Source organism: Symphalangus syndactylus, chromosome 13 (genome assembly GCF_028878055.3).
Source record: "Symphalangus syndactylus isolate Jambi chromosome 13, NHGRI_mSymSyn1-v2.1_pri, whole genome shotgun sequence".
NCBI lineage: Eukaryota > Metazoa > Chordata > Mammalia > Primates > Hylobatidae > Symphalangus > Symphalangus syndactylus.
In genome coordinates this window covers 48,737,364-48,756,297 of record NC_072435.2, presented here as the reverse complement: position 1 = coordinate 48,756,297, position 18,934 = coordinate 48,737,364, and the positions used below count along the sequence as shown (strand labels likewise).

Sequence of the window (18,934 nt, the reverse complement as noted above, 5' to 3'; positions counted from 1 at the left end):
AGGCTGGAGTGCAGTGGCGCAATCTCGGCTCACTGCAAGCTCCACCTCCCGGGTTCACGCCATTCTCCTGCCTCAGCCTCTCTGAGTAGCTGGGCCTACAGGCGCCCACCACCACGCCCGGCTAATTTTTTTGTATTTTTAGTAGAGACGGGGTTTCACCGTGGTCTCTATCTCCTGACCTCGTGATCCGCCTGCCTCGGCCTCCCAAAGTGCTGGGATTACAAGCATGAGCCACCGCGCCGGGCAACAAAATAATTTTCAACCCAGAATTTTTATCCAGCCAAACTAAGCCTCATAAGCAAAGGAGTAATAAAATCCTTTTCAGACAAGCAAATGCTGAGAGAATTCATCACCACAAGGCCTAGACTCATTTCACATGCAAAGACAAACTTATGCTCAAAATAAAAAAGATGAAGAAAAATTTACCAAGCAAACGGAAAGCAGAAAAAAAACAGGGGTTGCAATCCTAGTTGCCTACAAAACAGGCTTTAAACCAACAAAGATCAAAAAAAGCAAAGAAGGGCATTACATAATGGTAAGGGAATCAATTCAACAAGAAGTCCTAACTATCCTAAATATATATGCACTCAATACAGGAGTACCCAGATTCATAAAACAATTTCTTGGAGACCTACAAAAAAACGTAGACTTCCACACAATAATACTGGGAGACATTACCACACCACTATCAATATTAGACAGATCAATGAGAAAGAAAATTAATAAAGATATTCAGGGGATGGGCACGGTGGCTCACACCTGTAATCCCAGCACTTTGGGAGGCCGAGGCAGGCATATCATGAGGTTAGGAGCTCAAGACCAGCCTGACCAACATGGTGAAACCCCGTCTCTACTAAAAATACAAAAATTAGCCAGGCATAGTGGTGTGCGCCTGTAATCCCAGCTACTCAGAAGGCTCAGGCTGGAGAATCACTTGAATCCTGGAGGTGGAGTTTGCACCACTGCACTCCAGCCTGGGTGACAGAGCAAGTCTCTGTCTCAAAAGAAAAAAAAAAAAAAAAGATATTCAGGACGTGAAATCAGCTCGGGACCAAGTGAACCTGATAGATATTTACAGAACTCTCCACCCCAAAACAACGGAATATACATTCTTCTCAGTGCCACATGGAACTTACTCTAAATTGATCATATAATTGGAGGTGAAACACTCTTCAGCAAATGCAAAAGAACTAAAATTATATCATACTGTCTCTCAGACCACAGTGCAATCAAATTAAAACTCAAGATTAAGAAACTCACTCAAAACCACACAACTACATGGAAATTGGACAACCTGCTTCTGAATGACTTCTCGGTAAATGATGAAATTAAGGCAGAAATCAAGAAGTTCTTTGAAGTCAATGACAACAAAAAGACAATGTACAATAATCTCTGGGATGCAGCTACAGCAGTGTTAAAAGGGAAATATACAGCACTAAATGCTTACATTGAAAAGCTAGAAAGATCTCAAATCAACATCCTAACATTACAACTAAAAGAGCTAGAAACGCAAGAGCAAACAAATTTAAAGGCTGATAGAAGACAAGAAATAATTAAGATCGGAGCAAAACTGAAGGAGATAGAGACACAAAAAACTCTTCAAAAAATAAATTCAGTAGCTGTTTTTTGTTTGTTTGTTTTGTTTTTGTTTTTGTTTTGGGATGGAGTCTCACTCTTGTTGCCCAGGCTGGAGCGCAATGGCGAGATCTTGGCTCACTGCAACCTCTGCTTCCCAGGTTCAATCAATTCTCCTGCCTCAGCCTCCTGAGTAACTGGAATTACAGGAGTGTGCCACCACGCTTGGCTTTTTTTTTTCTGAGACGGATTTTGCTCATGTTGCCCAGGCTGGAGTGCAATGGTGTGATCTCAGCTCACCGCAACCTCCACCTCCCAGATTCAAGCGATTCTCCTCGTTCAGCCTCCCGAGTAGCTGGGATTGCAGGCATGTGCCACCACGTCTGGCTTATTTTGGGTTTTTGGTAGAGATGAGGTTTCTCCATGTTGGTCAGGCTGGTCTCCAACTTCCGACCTTAGGTGATCCACCTGCCTCAGCCTCCCAAAGTGCTGGGATTACAGGTGTGAGCCACTGCGCCTGATCCTAATTTTTATATTTTGAGTAGAGATGGGGTATCACCATGTTGGTCAGGCTGGTCTCAAACTCCTGACCTCATGATCCACCTACCTTGGCCTCCAAAAGTGCTGGGATTACAGGCGTGAGCCACCGTGCCTGGCTCAGAATCCTTTTTTTTTTCTTTTTAAGAAATTAATAAAATACATACACTAAAGGAGGTGACCACCCCTCATATTGTCTTATGCCCAATTTCTGCCTCCAAAGAAAGAAGAAGTAAAAACTAAAAGGCAGAAATGAAATCCACAGAAGACAGCCCAGCGCCGTGCCCTGGACCTGGTTAAAGATCAACCCCTGACCTAACCAGTTATGTTATCTATAGATTCCAGACATTGTATGGAAAAGCATTGTGAAAATCTCTGTCCTGTTCTGTTCTGTTCTGATTACCTGTGCATGCAGCCCCCAGTCATGTACCCCCTGCTTGCTCAATCAATCACGACCCTCTCAGGCAGACTCCCTGAGAGTTGTAAGCCCTTAAAAGGGACAGGAATTGCTCACCCAGGGAGCTCAGTTGTTGGAGACCTGAGTCTTGCCGAAACTGCCAGCCGAATAAAGCCCTTCCTTCTTTAACTTGGTGTCTGAGGGGTTTTGTCTGTGGCTTGTCCTGCTACAACACCACTAGCTACAGTAATAAAAAAGAAAAGAGAGAAGAATCAAATAGACACAATAAAAAATGATAAATGGGATATCACCAGTGACCCCACAAAAGTACAAACTACTAACAGAGAATATTATAAACACCTTTACGCAAATACACTAAAAAATCTAGAAGAAATGGATCAGTTTCTGGACACATACACCATCCCAAGGCTAAACCAGGAAGAAGCCGAATCCTTGAACAGACCAATCAAGTTCCGAAATTTAGGCAATAGTAAATAGCCTACCAACCAAAAAAACAACAAAAAAAGCCCAGGACCAGATGGACTAACAGCTGAAGTCTACCAGAGGTAAAAAGTGGAGCTGGTGAAGCAGCATCCTTGTCTGGGGTAAATACCTGGGGTTGACTATCTCATGCTGAGAAGATTAATGACACGGACACACACCCTTGGAGTGGGTTTTAAGAGCAGGAAGTTTAACAGATGAAAGAAAGAAGAGCGGGAGAAAGACAGCTTCCTTATGCAGAGAAAGCGGGGTGCCCAAGAAGTTTTTCCAGGTTTGGAACAAGATGCAACTGATTTTTTAGAAAGGCTTGAGGAGGGGTGATTGACTTACATAGGGCTCGAAGGATTGGTTTGACCAGGTGTACTATTTACATAGCCTGCAAAATAACTGAACCCCCCATCCTAATCTTTCATTATGCAAATGTGGCCTCTACCTGGCTGGCTCCACGACAACTGCATACGTGGGGACAAAGAAAAGGAAGGGGGAATTGCCATACTGGGTGGTCCTGGCTTTTAGTACAGCTGCCCACATTCATCTATGCAAACTTCAGCTTGCTTATTTATGCTTGCAGCTTGACTTTTCAGGCTGCTTTATGTTAGAAAAGAGATGGTTTGGCCGGGCGTGGTGGCTCACGTCTGTAATCCCAGCACTTTGGGAGGCCGAGGCAGGCGGATCACAAGGTCAGGAGTTTGAGACCAGCCTGAGCAACATGGAAAAACCCTGACTCTACTAAAAATACAAAAATTAGCGGGGCATGGTGGCACACACCTGTAACCCCAGCTACTCAGGAGGCTGAAACAGGACAATCTCTTGAACCCGGGAGGTGGAGGCTGCAGTGAGCTGAGATCGTGCCACTGCACTCCAGCCTGGGTGACAGAGCGAGACTCCCTCTCAAAAAAAAAAAAAAAAAAAAAAAAGCTAGGCGCGGTGGCTCACGCCTGTAATCCCAGCACTTTGGGAAACCGAGGTGGGAGGATCACGAGGTCAGGAGATCGAGACCATCCTGGCTAACACAATGAAACCCCGTCTCCACTAAAAATACAGAAAATTAGCCGGACGTGGTGGCGGGCGCCTGTAGTCCCAGCTACTGGGGAGGCTGAGGCAGGAGAATAGCATGAACCCGGGAGGCGGAGCTTGCAGTGAGCCGAGATCGCGCAAGCTGCACTCCAGCCTGGGTGACAGAGCGAGACTCTGTCTCAAAAAAAAAAGAAAAAAGAAATGGTTTTTGGCTGCTTGCTTTTTTTTTTTTTTCAGACGGAGTCTCTCTCTGTCCCCCAGGCTGGAGTGCAGTGGCGCGATCTCGGCTCACTGCAAGCTCCGCCTCCCAGGTTCACGCCATTCTCCTGCCTCAGCCTCCCGAGTACCAGGGACTACAGGCGCCCGCCACTGCGCCCGGCTAATTTTTTGTATTTTTAGTAGAGACGGGGTTTCACCGTGTTAGCCAGGATGGTCTCGATCTCCTGACCTTGTGATCTGCCCGCCTCGGCCTCCCAAAGTGCTGGGATTATAGGCTTGACCCACCGCGCCCGGGGCTGCTTTCTATTAAAGAAAAATTTCACTGAGAACTTTTTTACCCTTGCTAACTGCCTAAAATAATTTCTTAATAATTCCTATACTACTGATACTATTTCTTCTGAAACTATTCCAAACAATTGAAAAGAAGAGACTCCTCTCTACTCATTTTATGAGGCCAGCATCATCCTGACACCGAAACCTGGCAGAGACACAACAAAAAAAGAAAACTTCAAGCTAATATCTCTGAAGAACATCGATGTGAATATCCTCAATAAAATATTGGCAAACCGAATCCAGCAGCACATCAAGAAGTTATCCACCACAAAGAAGTCACCTTCATCACTGGGATGCAAAGCTCATTTAACATAGGCAAATCAATAAATGTAATATATCACATAAACAGAACCAACGACGAAAACCACATGATTATCTCAATAGATGCAGTAAAAGTCTTCAATAACGCCGACTGGTGACTCATGCACTTTGGGAGGCTGAGGTGGGTGAATCACGAGGTCAGGAGTTTGAGACCAGCCTGACCAATATGGTGAGGCCTCGTCTCTACTAAAAATACAAAAATTACCCGGGCATGGTGGTGCACGCCTGTAATCCCAGCTACTCGGGAGGCTGAGACAGGAGAATTGCTTGAACCCAGGAAGTGGAGGTTGTGGTGAGCCGAGATTATGCCACTGCACTCCAGCCTAGGTGACAGAGAGAGACTCTCTCTCAAATAATAATAATAATAAAGTCTTCAATAGAATTCAACATTCCTTGGCCAGGCATGGTGGCTCATGCCTGTAATCCCAGCACTTTGGGAGGCTGAGGCAGATGGATCACGAGGTCAGGAGTTTGAGACCAGCATGATCAACATGGTGAAACCCCATCTCTACATACAAAAATTAGCCAGGCGTGGTGGCAGGTGCCTGTAATCCCAGCTACTGGGGAGGCTGAGGCAGGAGAATCCCTTGAACCCAAAAAGCAGAGGTTGCAGTGAGCCAAGACTGTGCCACTACACTCCAGCCTGGGCAACAGAGTGAGACTCTGTCTCAAAAAAACAAACAGAAAACAAAATTCAACACCCCTTCATGTTAATAACTCTCAATAAACTAGGTATTGAAAAACCATACCTCAAAATAATGAGGTATTTATGGCAAATCCACAGCCAATATCATCTTGAATAGGCAAAACCTGGAAGCATTCTGGAAAATCAGCACAAGACAAAATGCCCTCTCTCACAGCCACTCCTATTCAACACAGTATTTGAAGTTCTGGCCAGGAAAATCAGGCAAGAGAAAGAAATAAAGAGTGTTCAAATAGGAAGAGAGGAAGTCAAATAGTCTCTGCAGATAATATGATGCTGTATCTAGAAAATCCCATTGTCGGCCGGGCGCGGTGGCTCACGCTTGTAATCCCAGCACTTTGGGAGGCCGAGGCGGGCAGATCACGAGGTCAGGAGATCGAGACCACGGTGAAACCCCGTCTCTATTAAAAATACAAAAAATTAGCCGGGCGTGGTGGCGGGCGCCTGTAGTCCCAGCTACTCGGAGAGGCTGAGGCAGGAGAATGGCGTGAACCCGGGAGTTGGAGCTTGCAGTGAGCCGAGATTGCGCCACTGCACTCCAACCTGGGCGACAGAGCGAGACTCCATCTCAAAAAATTAAAAAAAAAAAAAGAGGGGAGGGGGGAGGGACAGCATTAGGAGATATACCTAATGCTAAATGACGAGTTAATGGGTGCAGGCAATCAACATGGCACATGGATACATATGTAACAAACCTGCACATTGTGCACATGTACCCTAAAACCTAAAGTATAAAAAAAAAGAAAAGAAAAGAAAAGAAAATCCCATTGTCTCAGCACAAAAACTCCTTAAATTGATAAGCAGCTTCAGCAAACTCTCTGGATACAAAATCAACGTGCGAAAATCACAAGTATTTTTATACACCAACAATAAACAAGCAGATTTTGAAATCATGTATGAATTTTCATTCACAATTGCTACAAGAGAATAAAGTACCTAGGAATACAGCTAACAAGGGATGTGAAGGACCTCCTCAAAAAGAACTACACACCAGGCTGGGCATGGTGGCTAATGCCTGTAATCCCAGCACTTTGGGAAGCCGAGGTGGGTGGATCACTTGAGGTCAGGAGTTCAAGACCAGCCTGACTAACATGGAGAAACACCGTCTCTACTAAAAATACAAAACTAGCTGGGCATGGTGGTGCATGCCTGTAATCCCAGCTACTCGAGAGACTGAGGCAGGAAAATCACTTGAACCCGGGAGGCGGAGGTTGCAGTGAGCTGAGATTTCGCCACTGCACTCTACCCTGGGCAACAAGAGCAAAACTCCGTCGCAAAAAAAAAAAAAAAAAAAAAAAAAAAGAACTACACACCACTGCTCAAAGAAATAAGAGAGGATACAAACAAATGGAAAAACATTTCATCCTCGTGGATAGGAAGCCTCAATATCATGAAAATGGCCATACTGACCAAAGTAATTTATACATTCAATGCTATTCCCATCAAACTACCACTGAGATTCTTCACAGAACTAGAAAAAACTACTTTAAAATTCATATGGAACCAAAAAAGAGCCTGCGTAGCCAAGAAAATTCTAAGTGAAAAGAACAAAGCTGAAGGCATCATGCTACTTGACCTCAAACTACCCAAGGCTACAGTAACCAAAACAGCATGGTACTGACACACTGACCAATGAAACAGAATAGAGACCTCAGAAATAAGAACACACATCTACAACCATCTGATATTTCAGAAACCTGACAGAAAGAAGCAATGGGGAAAATATTCCCTATTTAATAAATGATGCTGGAAAAACTGGCTAGCCATATGCAGAGAACTGAAACTGGACCCCTCTCCTACACCTTATACAAAAATTAACTCAAGATGAATTAAACGGTTAAATGTAAAACCCCAAACCATAAAAACTCTAGAAGAAAATCTAGGCAATACCGTTGAAGACATAAGCATGGGTGAAGATTTTATAATGAAATGGCTGAAAGCGATCGCAACAAAAGCAAAAATTTACAAAGAGATCTAGTTAAACAAAAGAGCTTCTACACAGCAAAAGAAACTATCATCAGAGCGAACAAGCGATCTAGAGAATGGGAGAAAATTTTTGCAATCTACCCATCTGACAAGGGTCTAATATCCAGAATTTACAAGAAACTTAAACAAATTTAAAAGAAAAAAAAACCCCGTCAAAAAGTGGGCAAAGGACATGAATAGACACTTCTCTAAAGAAGACATTCATTCAGCCAACAAACATATGAAAAACAAGCTCAGCATTACTGATCATAAGAGAAATGCGAATCAAAACTACAATGAGATACCATCTCATGTCAGTCAGAATGGTGATTATTAAAAAGTGAAGAAACAACAGATGCTGGTGAGGCTGTGGAGAAATAGGAATGCTTTTACACTGTTGGTCGGAATGTAAATTAGTTAAACCATTGTGGAAGACAGTGTGGCAATTCCTCAAGGATCTAGAACCCGAAATGTCATTTGATCCAGCAATCCCATTACTGGGTATATACTCAAAGGAATATAAATCATTCTATTATAAAGATACGTGCACACTTATGTTTATTACAGCACTATTCACAACAGCAAAGACATGGAACCAACCCAAATGCCCATCAATGATAGGCTGGATAAAGAAAATTTGGTACATGTACACCATGGAATACTCTGCAGCCATAAAAAAAGAATGAGATCATGTCCTCTGCAGGAAGATGGATGAAGCTGGAAGCCATCATCCTCAGCAAACTAACACAGGAAAAGAAAACCAAACATTGCATTACTGACTCAGATGTGAGAGCTGAACAATGAGAACACATGGACACAGAAAGAGGAGCAACACACACCTGGGCCTGTCAGAGGGGCAAGGGGAGGGACAGCATCAGGACAAATAGCTAATTAATGTGGGGCTTAATACTGAGGTGATTGGTGAATAGGTGCAGCAAACCACCATGGTACACATTTACCTGTGTAACAAACCTGCAGGTTCTGCACATGTATCTCAGAACTTAAAGCAAAATAAAATGTAAATAAATAAATAAAGTCAAGCTGGGCACGGTGGCTCACGCCTGTAATCCCAGCACTTTGGGAGGTCAACATGGGCAGATCATCTGAGGTCGGGAGTTCGAGACCAGCCTGACCAACATGGAGAAACCCCGCCTCTACTAAAAATACAAAATTAGCTGGGCATGGTGGCACATGCCTGTTATCCCAGCTGCTGGGGAGACTGAGGCAGGAGAATCACTTGAATCCAGGAGGCGGAGGTTGCAGTGAGCCGAGATCGGGCCAGTGCACTCCAGCCTGGGCAACAAGAGTGAAACTCTGTCTCAAAAATAAATAAATAAATAAATAAATAAATGAAATTAAATAAACAAAAGAAATTAAATAAAGTCAAGAAAACTAAACGTCTCTCTTTCTGGTCATATTATCTATATAATATTTAGTTATTTTTATTTATTTCAATTTGTTTTGAATTTTAGTATTTGCTTTTGAAATTATTATTTTTTTCTTTTGAGACAGTCTTGTTCTGTCTTCAGGTTAGAGTGCAGTGGTGCGATCTCGGCTCACTGCAACCTCTGCCTCGCGGGTTCAAGTGATTCTCAGCCTCCAGAGTAGCTGGGACTACAGGCGCAAGCCACCACACCCAGCTACTTTTTGTATTTTTAGTAGAGACAGGGTTTTGCCATGTTGGCCAGGATGGTCTCGATGTCTTGACCTTGTGATCCGCCCTCCTCGGCCTCCCAAAGTGTTGGAATTACAGGCACGAGCCACCGCACCCGGTGAAATTACTTTTTTAATATGCATAACATTTTATTGAATTCTATTAATGTACATCAATGCTATTTTTCATATTTTGATATAAAAAATAAAACCTCAATGTGGATGTGATGACTCCTGCCTGTAATTCCAGCACTTTGGGAGGCTGAGGAGGGAGGATTCCTTTAGCTCAGGAGTCTGAGACCAGCTTGGGTTACATAGTGTGACCTCACCTCTAAAAATAATAATAATAAATTAGCTGAGCATGGTGGCACATGGGTGTGGTCCCAGCTACTCAGAAGGCTGAGGTGAGAAAAACTGCTTGGGCCCAGATGGTTGAGGCTGCAGTGAGCTGCAGTCATACCACTGCATTCCTGCCTGGGTGAGACAGAATCTGTCTCAAAAGAAAGAAAGTAAATGAAATTCAAGTCAGGTGGATCACTTGAGGTTAGGAGTTTGAGAGAAGGCTTGCCAACACGAAAAACCCTGTTTCCGCTAAAAATACAAACATTAGCTGGGCATGGTGGCATTTGCCTGTAATCTCAGGTTCTTGGTAGGCTGAGGCATGAGAATCCCTTGAACTCGAAAGGGGGATGTTGGCCTGGCGCGGTGGCTCACGCTTGTAATCCCAGCACTTTGGGAGGCCGAGGCGGGCGGATCACGAGGTCAGGAGATCGAGCCCACGGTGAAACCCCGTCTCTACTAAAAATACAAAAAATTAGCCGGGCGTGGTGGCGGGCGCCTGAGGCAAGAGAATGGCGTGAACCTGGGAGGCGGAGCTTGCCGTGAGCCGAGATTGGGCCACTGCACTCCAGCCTGGGTGACAGAGCGAGACTCCGTCTCAAAAAAAAAAAACGGGTGGATGTTGCAGTGAGCTGAGACTGTGCCACTGCACTCCAGCCTGGGCAGCAGAGCAAGACTTTGTCTCAGAAAAAGAAAAAAAAGAAAAGAAAAGAAAAAGAAAACCACAGATAATAAACTATAATTTTTTTTAATGTTTGTAAAGCTCTAATTGCATAGCAGATTTCTGGAAGTCAGTTTCCAGAATCCAAGGCTAATGCCTAAGCATTTTATACATTTCTTTCTGCACCGATTATATAATTCCAGTTTCCCAACAGAAATGGAAAAAAATAAAGCATGAATAACAATGAGATCGCACACAAATATGATAATGGCAATCATAAAAAGAAAAATTTCAAAGACAGTGTGGATGAAAATTTGGGTTAACTAGAACTAGAAATATGAAATGATACTGTAACTTTGGAAAACACTTTAGTGGCTTATTATAAAGTTGAACATAAACTTATTGTATTACCACGACATCCCACTGCTAGGTCATTACTAAAGCAAACTGAAAACTAATGTTGAAATGAAACCTTTCTGTAGATGTCTATCGCTCACTTTATCTGTGATTGCAAAAAGCTAGATGTAAACCAGATGCTTCTCAACAGGTGAATGAATAAACAAACCGGGGCATCCATACAATAGAATCCTTGTTGTCAATAAACAAACAAATAAAAACCATTGATCGACATCACAGTATAGCTGAGTCACAAATGCATTTCTTTAAGTGAAGAAAGTAAGATCCTATAGGGTACAAATTATATAATCCAATTATATGGCACTGTAGAAAAATAAAGTTGTAGGGATTGATAATAATCAGGCCACGCTTGATGGCTCAAGCATATAATCTCAGCACTTTGGGGGGCTGAGCTGAAAGGAATGTTTGAGCCCAGGATTTTGAGACCAGCCTGGGCAACATAGAAAGACCTCCCTACAAAAGAAGAATAAAAGGAGAATAATCACTGATTGCCAAAGAATAGATGAGGGTAGAGTTAACTACAAATAGGAAGCATCAGATAATTTTAGGGTCAGTGAAACCATTCTGTGTGCTACTGTGAAGATGGCTATGTGATTCTAGACAGTTTTCAAAACTTATGGAACTGTACATCACAAAGAATAAATGTTCCTCTCTGCAAATTATAAAAAAACAAGGATTTGGGGGAAAATTCAGGTAAAATCCTGGTAGTAAAAAGAAGAGTTTAACCTTACTAGAAATATATCACCTGACCCTATTGAAAAACGTTGGAATAAAAGGACTTGGTGTAAATCACTTTGAATAACAGTATTTTGATTAAATACTGCAAGACTCAAGAACTGAACACAAACATTGTGTTCTGGTAGGTATTTCTTGTCTATAAGCATATAGATTAGCAATTATTTATTTATTTATTTTTTAGATGGAGTCTCACTCTGTTACCAGGTTGGAGTGCAGTGGTGCTAGCTCAGGTCACTGCAACCTCTGACTCCCTGATTCAAGCGATTCTCTTTCCTCAGCCCCCAAGTAGCTGGGATTACAGACACGTGCCACCACACCAAGCTAATTTTTGCACTTTTAGTAGAGACAGGGTTTCACCATGTTGGCCAGGATGGTCTTGATCTCCTGACCTCGAGATCCTCCTGCCTCAGCCTCCCAAAGTGCTGGGATTATAGGCGTGAGCCACCACGCCTGGCCTAGATTACCAATTTTTAAAAGCACTCTATATGTTAGTATACATATGTAATATAATTAGTGCCTGCTTCTAACTGAAGTTGAAAAAAAAAGATAATTCTAGACGAGTTGAGAATATTTGGATAAATGCATGTATCATAACATATCCATTGAGAGAGAGAGAGAAAGAGAGATGTGTTCATACAGGAGTCAATATTAATATGTACCTTTCCAAACTCTGTTTGCTGAGAGGTTGCAGAAGCAGTGACACCCCAGTATTAATGGGCACACCTAGCTCTATATCATGGTTTCTAAGTACTATTCTTCAATAAAAAAAAAAGCAAGACTACTTGTAATAATAGATAATTCCAGCACTGGAGTGGAAAATCCAAATTAAGGTAGAGTATTGTGAAGTCAGAAAGTTTAAAAGTGGTTTATAAACAACAGAAGCAGCCATGTCAGAGAAAATCAACCTGAAAGACTTCTCAGGAGTCCAAGGTGGAAAAATGTGAAAAATACAATAAATATTAATAGCATTGGATTAAAACTTAGAGAATAAAAAAATCCATGAATCCATACAGATAGAGGAAAAAAACAAATAAAAAAAGAGAAAAAATGTTTTTTACAAAATTCCAAGTACTAATCAATGTGGACACATAATGCAAAATAGAAAATCACCACTAAGACCCCACAGTAATAATTACTGTAGACAAGATGTACTTTAAAATGCAAAAATTGTGGGTAAGATTTAAAGGATAAATAGTGTATTTACATAGCCCCAAAGTAACTGCCTCCGAATATTTATAAATACTATTTACTGTCAATTTCTCTATAAGACACATGACTATTTAAGGAAAAGTTATAACACAGTATTGTGAGATATATAATGTGTAGATGTAAAACATAGGAATAAAAAGAGATAATTGAAACTCTTCAACAGCAAGGTTTTCATATTTTACATTTATTAAAATAGTACAGTATAAACTCTAGGTAGATCGTGATATGTTACAGATGCATATAGTAATCCCTGGAGAAACCACTAAGAAATGTAAAGAGGTGTCACTTGAATACTAATAAAGGAATTTAGTTATATACCAAAAATGTATTTGTACAAGAATGTTTATATGCCTTTTTGGTCATATAGTTTACAGCAGGGAATAAACTGAATATCCATCTCTATAAAAATAGATGAACAAATTGTATCTCATTCATACAAGAGAATACCATCCAGCCACAGAAAAAAATGAACTACTAAATCACACACTCTGGATGTATCTCATAAACCTGCCAGATAAGACAAGCTTGAAATAAAATAATACGTATTGTATGATGTCAGGCAAAATGAACCAATGGTTAAAAAAAATTTTTTTTTTAATTAAAAAAAGTGGCTGGCCGGGCGCGGTGGCTCACGCCTGTAATCCCAGCACTTTGGGAGGCCGAGGCGGGTGGATCACGAGGTCAGAAGATCGACACCATCCTGGCTACACGGTGAAACCCCCTCTCTGCTAAAAATACAAAAAATTAGCCGGGCGAGGTGGTGGGCGCTTGTAATCTCAGCTATGCGGGAGGCTGAGGCAGGAGAATGGCGTGAACCCCAGGGGGCGGAGCCTGCAGTGAGCCGAGATCGCGCCACTGCACTCCAGCCTGGGCGACAGTAAGACTCTGTCTCAAAAAAAAAATAAATAAAATAAAAAATAAAAATAAAATTAAATTAAAAAAAGAAAAAGAAAAACAAAACAAAAAAATAGCCTGTGGTGAAGAATAAAATTATCTGGAAAAAAGCATGAGGAAATTCTCTGAGAATTTTTTAAAAATCCATTATTGTATGGAGTCACTCATACTAAATATGACATAATCAAACTAAAAATGTAAGGAAATAAGTAGATCCTAAAGCAGTCCAGGTTTTGCTTTCTTCTGTAAACAGCAGATTTTAAAACAAGGAGTTTCCCTCTACTGTAATTCCTTTTTTAAAAAAAATAGGGCCAAGCACAGTGGCTCACACGTGTAATCCTAGCACTTTGGGAGGCCAAGGCGGGCAGATCACCTGAGGTTGGGAGTTCAAGACTAGCCTGGCCATCAAGAAGAAACCCGGTCTCTACTGAAAATACAAAATTAGCCGGCCATGGTGGTGCATGCCTGTAATCTCAGCTACTCAGGAGGCTGAGGCAGGAGAATCGCTTGAACCTGGGAGGCAGAGGTTGCGGTGAGCCAAGATCATGCCATTGCACTCTAGCCTGGGCAACAAGAGCAAAACTCTGTTTCAAAAAAAAAAAATAATAATAATAATAATAATAACCTGAAGTCCTTGTTTTCACTTTACAAAACCCACAGTTCTGCTATTTCACAGTGGGATTTGAGACTAAATAAGTACATTTTTGATGGTGACTGATGCTATCAATGTCTAAAGTTTTGGTCTATCTCTCAAAATTGAGAAGATGACCAAAACGGAGAAATTGTTAAATCAGTTATAGCCTAAAGCTGCCGTCTTTTCTGTTTAATTTTTGTCAATAGGTTTTCTGTACATAGTAAACTGAAACCTAACTGGATATGTAAATAGACTGTAACCCACTCTTCTACCAACTACTGTGTTTTTGGCAATAAAAGAACATCAGCTGTTTAAACCATGTTCGAGTAAGGCAAATCTCAAGCTGTAATCAATCTGGCTGTTTCTGTATCTCACCCCCATTTTCTGTATGTCACTTTGCTTTTTCTGTCCGTAAATCTTTTTTCACCATGTGGCTATGCTGCAGTCTCTCTGAGCCTACTCTGGCTCCACAGGCTGCCCAATTTGCAAATCATTCTTTGCCCATTTAAACTCTTTTAAATTTAATTTTTCTAAAGTATTTTTCTTTTAAAAGTTTTCAAATTTTTTCTATGATGAAAAATAATCTGTTGTTGGGCTTTGATTTTCTAAACTTATCCATCAGCTACAAATACAAAGTATTCTATGTCTTTTTTTTTCTTTTTTGAGATGCAGTTTCGCTCTTGTTGCCCAGGCTGGAGTGCAATGGTGCAATCTCGGCTCACTGCAACCTCCACCTTCTGGGTTCAAGTGATTCTTCTGCCTCAGCCTCCCGAGGAGCTGGATTACAGGCACCCGCCACCATGCCTGGCTAATTTTTTGTGTTTTTAGTAGAGACAGGGTTTCATCATGTTGGCCGGGTTGGTCTTGAATTCCTGACCTCAGGTGATCCACCCACCTCGGCCTCCCAAAGTGCAGGTATTACAGGCTTGAGTCACCATGCCCGGCCAGTATTCTATGTCTTTTTAAAATGCTTCTGCAATTTCTTTTTCTTTTCTTTTTTCTTTTTTTTTTTGAGACAACGTCTTACTCTATCACCCAGGCTGGAGTGCAGTGGTGTATCCAAACATGGCTCACTGCAGCTTGACCTTCCAGACTGAAGCGATCCTTCTGCCTCCACCACCTGAGTAGCTGGGGCTACAGGCATGTACCACCATGTCCGGCTAATTTTTAAATTTTTTTTTTGTGAAGACAGGTTCTTACTATGTCACCCAGGCTGCACTTGAACTCTTGAGCTCATGTAATTGTTCCACATTAGCCTCCCAAAATGCTAGGATTACAGGTGTGAGCCACTGTGCACTTCTGCAAATTCTTGACAGGATTATTCCCAATGATAAACAGTACTATATTGGCACAAATGTAAAAGGAATATAGGCTGGGCGCAGTGGCTCACGTTAGTAATCCCAGAACGTTGGGAGACCAAGGCAGGCAAATTACTTAAGGTCAGGAGCTTGAGACCAGCCTGGCCAACAGGGTGAAACCCCGTCTCTACTACAAATACAAAAATTAGTCAGGTGTGGTGGCAAGTACCTGAAATCCCAGCTACTTGAAAGGCTGCAGCAGGAGAATTATTTGAACTTGGGAGGAGGATGTTACAGTGAGCCGATTGCACTACTGCATTCCAGCCTGGGTGACAGAGCGAGACCCTGTCTCAAAAGAAGTTAAATAGATTAATAAAAAATAAAATAAAAGGAATCTTGCTTCTACTGTGGAAGTGTCACCCTCCAGGACACTTCAAGGGTCTAGGGCAGCTACTTTAGTAGTGTCATCTATGGAGGTGAATGGGCTTTGGAGTCAGACAGAGTTGATCCTGAGTCTCAGCCCAGCCACTTAGTAGCTGTGTGTCTTTGGACAAGATTCTTGATGTGAAAGAGTTCTATAAACCACATATGCAAAACAAACAAAGGCAGAATGATACTGATTTCAAAAATGGTAGCAATTTCTAGTTTTTCCTGTATCCATGCCCATTGTAGGTGCTTTTAAAGCTGTTCCCATCAAGATCCAGAATGTTTTTCAAACCCTAGATTTTGCTGGCCTTATTCACTCAGGGCAGTAGAAACCTGTGAACATGACAATGTACTAGTTTGGGGCCTAGGCCCAAAAGGTCTTGAATGCTTCTGTTTTTCTTTCAGAATGCTGCCATCTCCATGAATAAAGCCCATGTTAGCCAGCTGGAGGATAAGATATCACCGGGAGGAGAAGCAAGGTGCCCGTTGACAGCCCCAGAAGCGGAAGCTCATCCCCAGAAGCACAGCTGCCTATTCAACAAACAGCTGAAGATACATGTCTGGAGGAGCTCAGCTGAGACAAAAAGAATGGCCTCACTGAGCCCAGCCTAAATAGCTGACCATCTCAATTATGAGCAAATAAGTTTTGAATGGTTTGTTATGCTGCAATAGCTAATTAATACATGCACCCAGTGCAGATAGGATGCCAGGATTCATTGACAAGTTGATTACTAGTTCTCTTCTAACAGTGGGTACCCTATAGGTACTGGTTTTTCCCCTGATTTAAAGTTGGAGGTCTCGTTAAGAGAATGCTGGGTAATGCAGAAATATATGTGGACATGTATGCATGTAATTAGTGCCTATACTCACACAGTACCCCATATCACGGGAGAAAACAGATAACCACAGCCTGACCATTAGGGCCAAGGACAAATAGAAAAGTAAGTTTTCCTTTAATCTGTTTTTTTCATATCTAAACATTGGAGGTCAAGACTGTGCACAGATTTGAAGACATAGAGATTTCTTCTCCTGTGGCCTTACCATCCTTAGTTCACCTTCTGATCTCTGGAATAAAGGTGGGCAACAGGTGGCCAGCAGTGGTCTACCTGTGGTTGTTTTTTCCTGCTGTCCTGTGCTTTATTTATGGCTACTATCTGTTCCTCCCTCAGAGCTGAAGAGAAATGTTGGCAGGGAAAGGCTCTTTTTTCACCTTTGGCAGAAAAGGTTTGTTCAGGCCCTTCGCTCCCCTGAGGTCAGAGCTGCACTTCAATGTGGCAGCTACTGGCCATGTGTGGCGACTGAGTGCCTGGAATGTGGTTGGTCTAAACTGTGATGTGCTGGAAAGGTAAAATACAGAGTTAGTTTCAAAGATGAAGTTCCAAAAAATATCTACACTTCATTAATAATTTACATTTTGCTTACATATTAAAATGATATTTTGGATATATTGGGTTAATTAAATTGCTACAATAAATTCCACCTGTCTTTTTTTTTTTTTAATTTTTAAGGTTTGGCTACTAGAAAATTTAAAATACAATTTTATTTCAGAGGATTGCCTTCTTTTTAAAACCTCGGGCAATCTGATGAAAACACCAGAAGCCAAGAAGGTCATAAACTCTGAAAATTTTAGATAATTCTTATATTATTTTCATTTGTGAATAACCATATAATATATTATTTATAAAAGAATATGGCCTTATGCAAAAGGTTAAATGCAAATACCCTCTGGGGTTGGCCTGGCTCAGCTCAGGAAGGAAACCCTGCCTGAAAAGGCTGCAGCTTAGACTGTCATCCTTTTCTTTCTTTTTTTTTTTTTTGAGACGGAGTCTCGCTCTGTCACCCAGGCTGGAGTGCAGTGGCACGATCTCGGCTCACTGCAAGCTCCGCTTCCTGGGTTTACGCCATTCTCCTGCCTCAGCCTCTCCGAGTAGCTGGGACTACAGGCGTCCGCCACCACGCCCGGCTAATTTTTTTGTATTTTTAGTAGAGACGGGGTTTCACCGTGGTCTCCATCTCCTGACCTCGTGATCCGCCCGCCTCGGCCTCCCAAAGTGTTGGGATTACAAGCGTGAGCCACCGCGCCCGGCCCATCCTTTTCTTTCTTTTTCTTTTCTTTTCTTTCTTTTTCTTTTCTTTTCTTTTTTTTCGCGACAGAATCTCGCTGTGTCATCCAGGCTGGAGTGCAGTGGCGCGATCTCGGCTCACTGCAACCTTCGCCTCCCGAGTTTCAGCGATTCTCGTGCGTCAGCCTCCGGAGTAGCTGGGATTACAGGCGCCCTATTTTTAGTAGAGACCGGGTTTTGCCATGTTGGCCAGGCTGGTCTCCACCTCCTGACCTCTGGTGATCCACCTGCCTCGGCCTCCCAAAGTGCTGGGATTACACGCGTGAGCCACCGCGCCCGGCGCGTCACTCTTCATTCCGCTCAGCATCATATCACATCTTCTGTCACTCAGGGCCTGAGGAGGCGGGGATTTAAGCATTATCCAATCAGGGACTCTGGGCTGGGAACCGTCCAGTCAGGCACTCAGCTGGAGCGGAAAGGGCGGCTTCTGGGATGTGGCGGGGCAGTTGTTTCTGGTTTCAGCTGGAGCTCGGGATCTCGTTTTCACTGCTCGGTGTCCTCAGCCTCTGTGGCCCTGTGACCTGTAGGTATTTGGAGATCCACAGCTAGGACGCCAGGACCGCCTGGAAGCCTAGAGATGGTGAGAGTGCCGGGTCTGACATCCTGAGAAGGGGAAGGGGCTGACTGGAACCGGTGGGAAGTGGCTGTGGCGGGACTCAGGCCTCCCCGCAGTGAGCTCCGCAGTCTGCGCCCGAGCTCTTGCCCAGCTCGGCCCCAGTCCCCTTCAGCCATAAGATGGCGGCTGCGCTGCCTGCGGGACCCCGGGCGACCTGTTTCCTTCTTGCGCTATGACTATGCCCTGGTCTGGAGCCCTCTCTGGGCTGCTCTGCACCCGCAGCGCCTCCTCTCTCACAGATTGTGCAGGCAGGAACCACGGGAGGAGCGTCAAGGGAGAATCCTGACTCCGGGTGCGGGTTCATGAATGGAAAGGGCTTTGGTCCAGTGAGGTTTCCAGTCCCTCTTTTCTCCTATTA

At 42.9% G+C, this 18,934-nt stretch overlaps 2 protein-coding genes across 2 annotated transcripts in view; one reads left to right on the top strand and one right to left on the bottom strand.

The window, feature by feature from the left end:
- Positions 1-18,934, bottom strand: part of LOC129459809 (zinc finger protein 850-like) — a 283,509-nt gene that overhangs the window by 61,193 nt on the left and 203,382 nt on the right.
- LOC129459810 (zinc finger protein 729-like) overlaps positions 18,214-18,934 on the top strand; it is a 33,058-nt gene continuing 32,337 nt past the window's right edge. The window contains exon 1 of the mRNA XM_055237028.2: positions 18,214-18,540. Coding sequence (XP_055093003.1) covers positions 18,538-18,540 — 3 coding nt within the window. The 5' untranslated portion in view covers positions 18,214-18,537. The remainder of the gene's footprint in view (positions 18,541-18,934) is intronic.